Source organism: Triturus cristatus, chromosome 1_2 (assembly GCF_964204655.1).
Source record: "Triturus cristatus chromosome 1_2, aTriCri1.1, whole genome shotgun sequence".
Taxonomy (NCBI): domain Eukaryota; kingdom Metazoa; phylum Chordata; class Amphibia; order Caudata; family Salamandridae; genus Triturus; species Triturus cristatus.
Genome location: NC_140580.1, coordinates 331,554,011 through 331,568,433, shown reverse-complemented (window position 1 = coordinate 331,568,433; position 14,423 = coordinate 331,554,011). Strand labels below are relative to the sequence as shown.

Genomic DNA, 14,423 nt, shown 5'->3' with positions numbered 1-14,423 from the left:
ATCTTATACAGATTTAAGGATTATTTTTTACTAAGCCTTTAATGAAACCGTTAAATTTAAGACAATGCAGACCGGCCTACTTATTTTTACAATTGCTCCCGGACTTGTTTACATGTGTGGTAGTGGCAAGATTTTTGAGGTCTGTCATCACTAGAAGGAAGTTTATAACTGCTGCACCCTAAATCTCTAAATGTTTTTATTGCATCTGTTTTTAATGATTTGATTAACTCTTTCCTTTTTTAAACTTGTATTGAATTGTAAGCTTTTATAATTCTTTGTCTGAATCGAATAAAGTCGAAATGAGTACTGTGGCAGCATTAAGCCAAAAATAGTGGCTTAGTGCTGCCTGGTAGATATGGAGCAGGCTCCTGCACCACAGAACCTCACAAAAGTGACGTTCCAGCGGCGCAAGGGAGTATTTTGTGCTGGGAGTTATAATTTAATATTTTGTGTTCGCTGGCACAGCTCACACTGCGGGAGAGAAATGCTGTGAGTTCAGATCTCTGTGCTGCCGCTGCCAGACACAGCGTGAGCTCCGAAACCTTCATACCTCAAACCCAGCGCAGGCACAACGCTCTGCACATTCTGTCGGAAGCAGAATGGGAAACGTCGCAGCAGAAATATTCGTGCTTCTTCTGGGAGGGATAGCTGTGCTGTCTCTCGTTGTCTCCAGTGTGACAGACTGTTGGAGAGTAAGACACATTTTCATGTTTTGCATGTTAGTATTATTGCTTGATTGTGAGGATTCCTACTGCGTTTTTTTTGTGCGTGATTGCCATAGTTTGTCATTTTTTGTGTAAGTGGAAAGAAAGGCTTTAATGACCTGTAAATAATTCTGGTTTTCTGGAATTAGCTGTTCGTTTATACACGCCAAGCGCCCTTGTTTAATTTAATATATTGTTGTTGCCAGAAGATGACGTTGCCTGAAATGTAACTGCTGAAGGCTCAATTCACAAGGAAATTTGCTAATCGGACCCACCAGTTCACAATCTTATATAGGCGCAGATTTACAACTTTCTGGAATTAAGAACGCTTTATACAAGTATGTCTGAACGCTTTCCCGGTGTGATCCTGGAAATCCTTTGTGAATTCCCGTGTTCGCCTCTGCGCATGTGTAATGTAGGTGATTTTCCTCCATAGAAAAAATATTCTCCCGGTTTAATAGATAAGCCCTTCTTACCCTCTAACTAAAGGCCGTTCTCTTCCCGTTCTTAGAAATAGCCCACTTCTCTGAGAAGTTCCCTGGTGGGAAGGGGTTGCAGAGGGGTCAGAGAATAGCCAAAAACTCTTATTATTATTATTATTATTTCTGAATTTGTAGAGCGCCTGGTTACACTTACCAGTGTGTCCCCGCGCTATCAAGGATTACAGCAGCAACCACTCAACAAGATCAAGCGAAGCAGAGGGGTTATCCTTTGGGGAAGAGAAGTGTCTTCAGCTCTCTTCGAAATGTCAATTCTGATGGTTCCATCCGTAGTCGGGGGGGGGGGGGTGTTCCATCTACGGGCAGTTAGGGAGCGGAAGGATCTCCCTCCCATCCTAGCCCTCTTAATTCTAGGGACCGAGAGGAGTCCAGCACCGAGGGAGCGCAACTGTCGAGCAGGAGTGTAGGGAAGGAGCAAGTTGCGCAGGAAGCCCGGGCACTTCCCCTGGACTATCCTGTGGGCAATGCATAGAGCCTTGAAATCAATACGTTCCTTAATAGGGAGCCAGTGTAATTTCTCCAAGGCTTTTTGAGGGAGCTTCAGTTTGTGGGCGTTTCCCCAACATGACAAGAAAATCTGACAATGGAAATTCCACTCTCACGCCCTTGAGTGGGGTTTACTCATATGGAAAAGGACACCATCGTGCGTTAAGACGGCGTCAATAAAAGGATTTTGAGTTCAAGTTCAATTTTTGTGATCATTTTTCACTATAAATTGAAACATCTGTGTCTATAAGTCAGAGAGAGGTAAGACTTAAATGGCTCTGTTGATTGGACGAGTTGCTCTAAAACTATGTGGGCCTACGCGAGTAGGTAAAAACTTGTGGGTTTTCGCGCCAATGATCCATTTAGGATATAGGAAACTCCGCAAAACAGAGTGGCAGAGTGTTTATCGTGGCTGGGGGTGTTATTTTAGTTCTGAGATTCTTGCATCACCATGTAGGAAGGGACATTCTAGGACAGTGACATACTTCAGCAGCTTAAGAAGGGGCTGCCCCTGGGTCTCATGGTGAATTGGGGCCCAATAACATTTATTTTTCTATGGGATTTTTCTGTCTGCAGATAAAATGCTCATAACTAACACTAGTAGGAAGTTTCATGACAGAGGGGTGTGGGAGGCGGGATGACGTGCACGGTGCACAGCAAAGGAAGCACAGAAAGAGTAGAAAGGAAGGTTCAAAGAGAGGAAGGAAATAAGCAAGAACGGGTGAAAGGTAGGACAGAAGAGTGAAAGGAAGGATAGGTGAAAGAAATGTATGGGGCTGAAGAATGGCAGAAGGGGCAGAGTGAAAGGGTGGATGGAAGGATGAATGGATAGATAGATGCACACGGGGATATATTGATGGGTGGATGTGTGGAAGGTTGTATATATGAAAGGGTGAAAGGATGGATGAAAGGGTGAAAGGTAGGACAGAAGAGTGAAAGGAAGGATAGGTGAAAGAAATGTATGGGGCTGAAGAATGGCAGAAGGGGCAGAGTGAAAGGGTGGATGGAAGGATGAAAGGATAGATTGATGCACACGTGGATATATTGATGGGTGGATGTGTGGAAGGATGTATACATGACAGGGTGAAAGGATGGATGACAGGGTGAAAGGATGGATGAAGGGGTGGTGGATAGAAAGATGAAGGGAAGGTCGGATGAATAGACAGAAGGGTGAAAGGATGGATGGAAGGAGTATGAAGGGAACTCTTATAAAGGGGTTCCTGCTTGTCCAATTTTCCTGCTCGTTGTGATTAAAGATTTGGTTCAAGAGGGGGCTATTTTAATTTTCTAGCTATTTCCTTGTACTACGAGTTATGACACTGTATTCAAATTCAAATCGTAGTGTTTGTAAACCCCAAACACAAAAGTGCAAGAACCTTTCAACAACCATTTGCACACGTTTAGGTTTTCCACCGTAGGAGGCTCACACTGGCATCTATAGGTGGAGATTGGTGCGCAGGCCTGTGCACTGTTAATTATTGAAAGTATACTTCCTCACATCCAGAGTTGTTGCTTGAAAATAAGGTGCACGTTGCTTTTTGCATAGTTCAGGACTTTTTTATTGACAGGGATGCATGGATTGCATGGTGCAATTTATCCTCAAAATGTCTAGATTATACAGTCCACATCGGTGACGGTACCAATTATGCAACTTTTTATCTGCTTAGTACAAGTCATGGAGGGCCTATAGTAGTGTGGGTAAGTTTCTCTCACTTTCCCCAGGTGATTGGACTAATTGTTGACTAAAATTTAAAATCTAGAAACAACATTTAGACCAAAAGACCAAGGAAAGAACAACTTTTTACACCAGTTCATTCAAATATAGATGCAAATAGCACTAGTGTAATCCAAGTAAACTGGACATTTTAGTTTTAAATTGCACCAGCGCGGACTTTGTAATACAGCTGTATCCCTTGAGTTTTCATCCAGGAATAAGGGCCATGGACCTTTTAAAAAGAATCAGTTGGTTGAACTTGTGGGTTACTGAAATGTCTTATGAAATGAGATAATCATCTTATTTTATATTCGAGAGTATAAAATGAGATAATTATCTTATTTTATATTCGAGAATATATAAGGTGCTCTCTAAATGCATCTCTATCTCGCACACATCAATTATGCTTTGTTCGGCCACCAACTAGATACAGAAGTCATTTTAACAACAGAACAATTCACCAGGATAAAAGAGAGTCATGGCGTTAAACGAATACTCAGGCTGGATTAAACCGCCAAGCACCGGGAATCGCCTGCCACGCTCTGCTTGTTAACGTTCAGAGCTAATCCAGGTTAGAAATGCCACCGACTCCCAGCTGAGGCCTGCAGCTGTGAACATAAATGTACAGGGCAGATGTGCCCTTGCTTTCTTCCATTTAATGATTGCCGAGAGAAAGTTGAATGTCAAAAACGTCATTTCAAGAATTTAGAATATCGTGTAGTACACAGCAGAGTTTCCAACTCTCTGGTGTAGGCAACAGTAAATTAAAGGGAAATACAAATTATAAAGTAAAATATAGATTTTTTTTGGCAGTTTAGTATAGCGCGACCTTGGCCCAAGGACATTAGAGGCTTTACTTGGGAATAAGACATTATGTCAAGATCGGTAACTCTGCCAGCTAGGTGACATATCTTCCTCCTCTGTCCTCCTTCTCCCTGCTCATTACATTCATTTATTACAAGCATAACTGAGAAGGGGCCGTACATTTCGTTCACATTCAGAGAACTGCTCATATAAAACATAGGGCCTGATACCTGGAGCGAGCCCATGACACTGTCATGCGCACGACCTCCGCCCCAGTGCTCTATCCTGCCATACCTCCTGCATTTAAAAGTCCCATACTCTATAATGCAATGACTTCCAGACCGGTTTTTAGAAGGCAGCCTTTTAATTATGTTGTTTATGGTTTTATATTGAAAAGGTTTAATTTGTTGGGGTATCTGCTTTTATCCTTTCTATTTCCCTCTGGCACAAGTCCCTCGTCGGCCTGGTGTACTGGCCACGGAAGACTGTTTTCAACACTTGTCATTCACAAGACAATCTGATAAGGGTGGCCTCACTGCTATAGGAAATGTTATTAAGTAGCACTGGCATCTTTTTCCCTCCCTCACTTCTCACTTGGTTATACTCCTCTCTGCGAGCTACTAAGCACTGTGGAGAGATATGTAGGTCTGCTGATCAGGGAGATGTTAGGAGAGATAGTCACTCGATGAAAAATGTGTATGTTGTAACGCATTGTACTATGATCGGCAATAGTCTGAGTGGTTTACTCGCAACAATACTGACGCAAAAATGCAATGTATATTTGGAAACACTGCTCTTATTTAATTTTTGTTTTCTGAAGATCTGTTATGATATGTACCATGATCAAATGGGGAAACTTTTTGAAAAAAACGAATAAAGATATTTAAACAAAAAATAAAACATAGGGCCTGATTTGAAGGCGAGAGGGAAAGGGGCATCCACCAGACAATGGGGTCTGTTACACCAACCAGCCTCTGAGAGGTCCTGTCTAATTTAGAAGGTGGGGGAAGGGTGGGTTGTCCATGGCAGGGTGGTTGTCAGCTGAGCTGTCAGGAATGCCACATGTGGGCGGTGGAACCACCAAATTTGTGGTTGGAAGTATGCCACCATTTTCAGTGGAGAACTCTCCATAACAGGACTCAGAACTACAACAGTGCCTCCATGGTGTGCTGGAAGAAAATTGCCAGAAACACTTTCTATGTGGGTTCTGGGAATGTCCCCTCCAATACAGGATTACATTTCAGGATTCCTCTGGTCTGTGTGGCTAATGGCAGAAGGGGTGGAGCCATGGCCACAGTCATGAAAGTGGCTGTAGATGAGCAGGGTCATGGGGAAGAACTTGGGAGCAAGAGGGACAGGGAAGTAGACATGGGGTGGGATTGGAACCATGCAGCCGTGAGCCTCCACCGGTGAAAAAAACATCATCCACACTGCAGCAGACCCAAACCAAGAAGGTGGTGCTGCTCAGGTGTGGCAGAGGTGTTTGCCCCACACAGAGCCACGTGCTGTCTCTGTAAAGTCTAAGAAAGACCAAGAGCTATATGAAATGCATAGGGAATCAATAATTGATTAATCCCGGTGCAGCCTCCACAGCTAGGGGACCTTTAAATAGGCTGCCCTTAGCATCTACATTGGTACTTTGAGGGGAGGTTGCTCAGTGCCTTGCTTAGGTAGGCCCTCATTATGAGTCAGGTGAAGGCTGGGGGTCGTTACTTAGTAGTACAACCAGTACTTGGATAAGAATTAACCTATGGATTACAGCTTTAATGTTTGGTTATAGCTGAGGGCCGTGGCCCCATAAAAATATACTTCACGCTACGAGCCTGCTGGAGAGTATCTTCAGGAAAGATGATGGCCACTTCGGAATGAAGTGTACTTTTCATTACCCCATGATGTGGTCTTTTCCTATTGCATACATGATCCTCTTATATACTGTTGTTCCCCTAATAGCTATCCTTTTCTGTCGTTTGTTGGTTTTAAGCCTTTGAAGGTCGCCCTTTGCCTATAAAAACTACTTAGGGTTCCTCCTCCCGTACTTTTTTTTATAAGCACCTCTGAGCATTTCATCCATCTTACCAATCTATGTTTACGTTCCTGTGAGAAATCGGGTTGTTCGTTCAGGGGGTTGCGAGCGATGTTCCCTCTATATGTTTTTCTCAGTGTGAAGCAACGTAATGTTTGTGAGCACAATTTTCTGAGCGGTGGGCGCAACTGAGGCATAATACAAATCACTAGTTGAGTGAGAGTGCTAGTAGGAGTAGTACCATCCTCTGATATTAGTGCAGGAAAATAGTTATATCCACATATCTTCAAATAAAAACAAGTACGTTAAGAAATAAACATGCTAATTAGAGATATTGTCTCACAAAGAATTTAGTCCATCAGTTACACAATTCAGAATTCCTTCCAGGTACTGCACCACTGGATTCTTGCATTTAGTGTGCAGAGAAAGTGAGCCTGTAATGTGTGCTCCTCAGTATCTCTGTGGCACTATTCTTCAAATTATCCCACATAAATGTTCCTGGTGCAACTGTTGTGTAATAGGTGTGTTGTCAGATCAGTTATTGATAATTGGGACTGACAGCGGAAGGGTCATATTGACTGCCTATCGGTAGGACTCTGGTTAAAGTGAACAAGGTGCTGTCTCCAATGCCTCTTCCCTTTATGTCTAGATACCATCAAATTGTAGGCTCAGCCACTTGTGCTCTTGTGTGATGAGCCATCTACTCAAATGCCTACAACACAAGTCTCCGTGGGCAGCCACGTTCAGGGTGGGAACATTTTAATGCATATGATGCATGTGTGACCTTGGTATCTCTAGGGCAGGACTGGAAACCAAAATCAGCCCTGGTAAAAAATATATCTTCAGCCCAACCCACTCGGCACAGGACATGTGCCATCACAGCACAGTTACACTGCACAGTAAATTCTAAACCTGTCCTCTAGACCAGCCAAAAATAGCTTTCAGGTGGTAGGGTAGGATGTTATTGGTTTGGTCAAAGACAAAAACACGAACAAGTAATAATAATTTGATGTTTGCACACTTGCGTGGCAAAATAAATCACAAAAGTTAATTGGGGAATAATTACAAATGAAGAGGGCATAAACATGGATGCAAAAGGTCAGTACTGATAGATAATAAAATAAAGTTAGTCTACCTTCTAACAGGAAATCTGCATGTAGTGTGCAGCCTCCAGTTTCTACTTTGTGTTTAAGTGTAGGCGTTCTGGGATCAACTTGACTCTGATGAACTAGCAGTTCAGTAGCAAATGTAGGCAATTCAGCACAGTAATATGAAGTGTCAAGCCAGAGCTGAACAAGGGGGCCGAACTGGCCACGAGAGCCCAAGGAGGAGCTCTTGGCTTAGTGGACCTGAGAACGAAACCTTAGTCTGATCTTTTCAAAAGATTGATACATTCACTACAGTAATCTGTGTCTGAGATCACAGACACAAGATGGGGTCTGGCGGCGCCTCCTGTATCCACCCCCCTTCTTCTGACCATCTAGACCCAAGCCCCCAGGGAGCCATGTCCACCCAAACTCCCAAGTCCAGAGAGATGGGAGACCCCCATTGTGGCCCTGCCATTAACCCCACACTGCCCACCGCCACTACGCGCCCCCAAATATTCTCCCCCTTCCCTGCCGTGTCTGACACACGTATTCCAGCTCCCTAGGTGGTCCAGCGCTCACCTCTGGGCCATCTACACTGTCCTTTCTTTCTTTGCACTCCATGGCCTCCCCCGGCCCATTTCCTAATTCGCAGGCTCCTCCCCCAACCCTGCTCCTGGCTGCCCTCAATCAATGCCCCTTGGACTTTCTTGCTCAATTGAAAGGAGGCGCGTCACTCACGTCCTCCTTTTTCCTTTTATTTCAAGTTCTCTCCCCTCACCCCTGCTCCTTGGTATCCTCCTGACCGGCCCTTTGGCTTGTCCTGCTTATCACCTCCTTCTTCTCCACCCCGTATTGCCTCTAGTTGCCGGATAGAGGCCCTCCCCCCTTCCCTCCAAAAATTGAAGAATGGGACGCTGTGTGGCACCCCACCCTCCCTTATCCTCCCTTCCTCGCACCAGGGGCCACTCACTTCGCTCTTGAGCGGCCCCTGACATGTACTTGGACCGTGTTCTGTACGGCCCGCAGTGGTGAACACACCCACACCGCTCGCAGCCTGCCAGGCTGGATGGGCCGACACCCATGCTCCTGGGGTGAGTAAGTCCATGTGCCTGCCTCTGCCAGGTGGCAGGCACATGGCCATCGCCGCTTGCTAACTGAACTACCGCACAACCTCAGAAGAACATTCCTGCACCCAATTAGAACTGGCTCCCATGTCACCTTACCAAAATGGTGATACCGAGCATGAAATAGCCAGTTAAATGCTTGCGCTAACCAGCCTAAAGGTTTGTAAATCAAAAGAGCCCAATTGGGCCCGGGCTATGCCACTGGCTCGAAAACCTGGGGGGCACATCTCCCTGCGGTCAGCTGCTTTCCCAAAACCCCATTGTTGAAAGTGATTCAGCCAAAATGACGCAGTTCCACCATGCTGTGCATAGCAGACACAGGCAGGAATAAACACTGAGAATAGTGTTGGAAGCCCCGTCCAGAATGGAGTGGCTTTTCTGATACCATAATGCTGGTGGTTTTGCAATAAATAGCCTGCCATGAAGGAGCTTCTGACAGCGAAGCAGAGGTTTTGCAATTTGAAATACAGATGTATTCCCATTTCTAAATCAAGTGGGGGAATCAATAGGTGGGTGGATGGTATAACTGCTGGTTTTTTTTTTTGCAAATGTCTCTTTTCTGTCTACCTCTCATTGAGGTCCACAGTTTTCAAATAAAGCTAATCACAACTTTTTACTGGAATATTTGATTCTTGAGTGCTATGTGAGAGGAATGGAGGAAGAATATTGTCTACCATTATCTTCCCTTGTGTGCCAGCTTCTTCTAGGCTGTGATTCATTATGCACATTTGGTGCGTGGACTTGTCAAAGTAATGATGACAAGGCCCATGATTACTGCACCTTCTTTTCCTTAACCTTGTATTTTACTTTGATTCTTGAATTGTTTCTGTGAGATTAAGGGAAGGACACCTAGTTCAAGGTTGGTAAAAGCCTCTATTTGCACATCCCCATATGCAGGATATGACTCTAAGGGCCTCATTACAATGTCGGTCGGTAAGCCTCCGACCTCTCGTCGGAGGCTTACCGACGACATCCTAGGTGTGCAGTCCGACCGCCGAATCATAATGTCGGTGGTTGGAGCATAAACCAGCTGGTCAAACTGACTGGGTTTCGCCTGGCTCAAAGAGCCCGTTGGGCAGTCAGATACCTATCATAATCCCTTACAGACGGAGTTTCCACCGTCAGAATTATGATATCGGTTTCCAACAGCCTTTCAATGTCGGGCTTTCCAACATGGAAAGGGTGTCCGCCTGCCGCACAAGCTCCCTTAGAGAAATGGGTGTTTGCAACCGCACTAAGGGCCATATGTAGGAAGCCTAATACCAGTCGGTAACGGCCGATTTTCGGTAAATATCCCGTTACCGACCGGTATTTAGGCTTTTGCAATGTAGGGGGCACATTTCAGGATTCGGTAATTTACCGAATCGGTAAAATTACCGAATCGGTAATTTTACCGATTCGGTAAATACGGAATCCTGAAATGAGATGTAGGTGACACTCAAATGAGTGATGTGTAGGGAAAATAATTCGGTATTTAGCACCAAATATATGTTGGTGCTAAATACCGAATACATTGCAAAAAGCAATATTTTGCTGGACTAACAGTGCCATGTGGCAGACATACATGCCCTTAGGGCATGTATGTGCACCACATGTGCACACATGCAGGAATCAGGGGTGCAACAGGGTGTCACTGTGACACCCTGGCACCCTTGATTGTGCTCCCCCCATTACCGAATCGGTATTTACCGATTCGGTAATGGTAACTGGCTTCCCATTGATTCCTATGGGCCAGGAGGCCCATAGGAATCAATGGGAAGCCAGTTACCATTACCGAATCGGTAAATACCGATTCTAAATTACCGACCCATTCCGAATCGGTAAATATTACCGATAGATTACCTACATATCATTTACCGCTTCATAAATACCGAATCGGTAAAATTCGGTATTTATGAAGCGGTAACTGTTAGGCTACCTACATATGGCCCTATGTGTGGTCGCACCATAACAAGTTCAGAACCACTGACCTATGGTTGATCAGTTCCCACACCGAGATGGTGTCGGTCGGAGGCAACACAGACTAACATTGGAATAGGGCCCTAAGTACACAGTGGGTGTCTGCTTCACATTTCCAACATCCTGGGGATTCTAAATGTACTCAGGGTTTATTGATTGACCTAGAGGGAGCAGAGAAAAGTTAGTTTTTTTGTGGGAAAAATGGAGACAAAAAATGCTTTTCAAGAAAGCATATGATTTTAAAAAAATGGCATCAACAAAAGGTCTGCTGTGCTAGGATCTCCATCTTGGAAGTTTTCATGAGCATGCAGAGTTGTATCAAATAACAATTTTTTTACCACAGTTTTTGTATTTTACTAAGAGGTCGCCCTTTTTTCCAAATTTTTGTGGTTTCAACCTACTTGCATTTTGTAGTAGAAACCAAGGGTGTAACCCATGGGTGATACCAGAAAGCTATACATTTCTGAAGTAGATAAAAGTAAAAACTCAGCAAGGGGTCATTTGTGTAAATCCCTCAAGGTCTTAACAAAGTAACAAGCTGTTGATGAACATGAATACGAAAAAACACAATTTGTAGCAACTTTTCTATTTGCATTTTTTTATCACAATGGCCGATTTACAAAAGCAATATACCATTACACCCGATAGACCCTTCTGACTGTGGGGGATTTACAGAATTTGCATAATCTCCAAAACACGCGATAACCCGAGCCAACAACTGAGCTGTACCTTACAATGATTTTTCATTGTGTACCAATTATATAGCAAGTCATATGGCAACACATAAGGAATGAAAATTGGGTATGAAGGAAACTTAAGTACCTCTGAAATGTACATAAGGTGTTGAGATTAGGACAAGTGATTATTTGCACACCTCTGAATTTTTGGTTACTTATACTATCATGATTCCAAGGGCATTTTGTAAAATGTCTTCTTTCTTGTACACTGGATTACATTTGCAAGCCACAAATGCAAAGAAAGCAAATTGGTAATAACAAATGTTCTACTGTTCTGTGCTCCCAGAAGTCTCATGATAAACACAAAATGCCACTTGTGTGGATGGGCTTGGTGCCTGCCACACATAATGCCCCAAAACATGACCTAGAGATATACATTTTCACACAGCAAAATCAATGCCTTTTTCACAATGTAAATAGTTGGGGAATTTGGGTCATAGCTTAGCGACCACCCAGAGAAGTCTACTAAATCCCAGCACTTTTCTTCAATGCGAGTAACTGTGGTTATTCTGCCTGGCCTCAGCCGCCACCCGAGGAAACCAACCACACCCAAAAACATCTGAAAACTAGACACCCAGGAGAGTCCAGGGTTGTGTGACTTGCATAGATCTCATTAAATGTTCTTACCCAGAAGTCCTTGCAGACCTCAAACTTTGGCTAATAACATGCACTTTCCTCACGTTTCTTTAAGGGAATTTTCTAGAATTTATGGTGATCCAAAAATCTTCTACCACCCATCATTTCCACACATCTCCCGACAAAAAAGTTTCTAAATTTGGCAGCTCTGTTAGAACTTTAAAACAATGGTACACCTGTATAATACAGTTGTTAGAGAACTGCCCGCTGCTGTGTTTGATTTGATTTTTGTATTGCAGCAAATGGCTGCAAAGTTTAGGAGGAGGCATGTTCTCTTTTTTATATTTTTATTCTTTTAATTTATCTACCGTATACTAGACTTTATGCGTCTATTGTATTGCAGATAGTGGGTGAATACAGGACAGTTTAAGTTGGTAGATGAATGGATTTATAGGTGCAAGGATTTGTGAGACTGCATATATTATAATCTATAGAGGGCCTAAACATGACTAAATAGGAGCTTTCAGTTATAAAACAGACCCACTGGCATTGCCAATGCTTGTCTCAATAAAGTGTTGAAAACATACAACTTTTGATTTTCAGAAATAAAATATGTTTATTTGAAGCATTTTGAATGCCCATATACATTAGAATGAAAAAACACTAAGGACCTAATTTCTATGTCGGTCGGAGTTGTCTGCCCGACATTGCCGCGGATGCGGAACCGACCAGTCTCTGGTCGTTGGTCCCAACACTGCAATTAGGATGCGACCGCACATTGTGCAGTCACAATCTTCTATTTTACAATGGGAGCTTGTGCACCCGCAGCACAAGTTCCCATTGTACAATGGAATTAGTTTTTGCACATCCCTGCATCGTGTAGCAGGCACCTCACGGTGCCTGCCTCATGGTGCCTGCCAAACAGTGCAGGGTTGTGAAGGGGGGCACCTCGAGTGGCCCCCAGGGCCAGAATCAGAGGGCTAGTGGCTCCCAAACTCGCTTTCCGACAGCCTTTCCATGTCAGAAAGGCCGACGTGGAAAGGCTGTAGGAAACTGACATCGTAATCCCGACGGCGTAAACGCCTTCTTTAAGGGATTATGAGCAGTTTCGGCCCATCGGAACCAAGTCTGTTTCCCCGTCTGGTTTACTCTCTGACCAACGACATTATCATTCGGTGGTCAGAGTGTAAACTTTCCATGTCGACCGGAAAGCATTTTCCGACCGACATCGAAATGAGGCCCTAAACCTTCAAAACTGTGACTTTTTTTTATCATTTAAGCCCCAGTGCATTTCATCCACCTCATCAGGGGGCTTTTGGTAATTCAAATCACATAAATTACACCTAGAATACAAAGTAACAATTTGAAAATGTTGTCGTAGTGTGTTTAAATATGAGAAAACTCCAAGGTGTGCATTCTGTACTGAGATGAGTGGCCACTTCGACTATTAATGACACCAAACTGGTGTTCGTGATTTCAATAATGGTAGTCTACAGAGATATATTAATTTTTATAGTTAACATTTTACTGCTTACACAAGTCTCTTGTGAGGGATGAGATACAATAGAGTATGTAATTGAAAGCTTTAGTGTTTTGGTACTTAAAATCATTACAAATGCAACTCCAAATTTATGATGCAACCAAATAAAAAAAGTGTTCTTCTTTGCTAAATGAGCTGACGCTCTTACATAATATATTACTATTATTATCAATCACCGAAAATGCATTATAACACGTATGGATAAACCTTTTGAAATAAACATATTTAAATATATGTAAATTTACAAACATTCAAACATGTGATAGTAAAAAAAGAATAGAACGAGAGAATAATGGGGTTAGACCTCCTGAAAGAAACTCCCAGAGTTGCAATAAAAAATTTTTTTTAACAAATCTAGCACCAAACTGTAAATCATCCAAATTTAGGGACATCAAAATTATCTCTTTCCAAAAATACAATTGGTATTGGCTGACATTAAATTGAGGAATTCTACCTGACTGGTGCTTCTGCCGATAGCTCTGGTCCCGCCGAAGGTCTCTCCCCGCTGCCGCGTCCTCTTCCAACAGCGCGGCCGCAGTGAGGGAGGGAGGAACTACATCACCCACGAACCTTTGCGGCAGGAAGCCGTCATCGGGGGATCCCTTTTCGCGCCAGGAGGCGTTTAAAATTAAGAGGTCTTCCCCGGTGGAGTGGGCGCTTGGCTGACATTAAATTGAGGAATTCTACCTGACTGGTGCTTCTGCCGATAGCTCTGGTCCCGCCGAAGGTCTCTCCCCGCTGCCGCGTCCTCTTCCAACAGCGCGGCCGCAGTGAGGGAGGGAGGAACTACATCACCCACGAACCTTTGCGGCAGGAAGCCGTCATCGGGGGATCCCTTTTCGCGCCAGGAGGCGTTTAAAATTGAGAGGTCTTCCCCGGTGGAGTGGGCGCTTGGCTGACATTAAATTGAGGAATTCTACCTGACTGGTGCTTCTGCCGATAGCTCTGGTCCCGCCGAAGGTCTCTCCCCGCTGCCGCGTCCTCTTCCAACAGCGCGGCCGCAGTGAGGGAGGGAGGAACTACATCACCCACGAACCTTTGCGGCAGGAAGCCGTCATCGGGGGATCCCTTTTCGCGCCAGGAGGCGTTTAAAATTGAGAGGTCTTCCCCCGCGTCGCGGGACGCGCGCGGGACACGCCGGGCTAAGCCCGGGCAAAGGGCGGGCCGT

At 44.2% G+C, this 14,423-nt stretch overlaps 1 protein-coding gene across 1 annotated transcript in view; it reads left to right on the top strand.

Moving 5' to 3' along the window:
* The first annotated feature begins 578 nt into the window (after window positions 1-578).
* Window positions 579-14,423, top strand: part of LOC146867265 (claudin-16-like) — a 193,357-nt gene continuing 179,512 nt past the window's right edge. Inside the window, exon 1 of the mRNA XM_085614872.1 lies at window positions 579-692. Coding sequence (XP_085470998.1) covers window positions 600-692 — 93 coding nt within the window. The 5' untranslated portion in view covers window positions 579-599. The remainder of the gene's footprint in view (window positions 693-14,423) is intronic.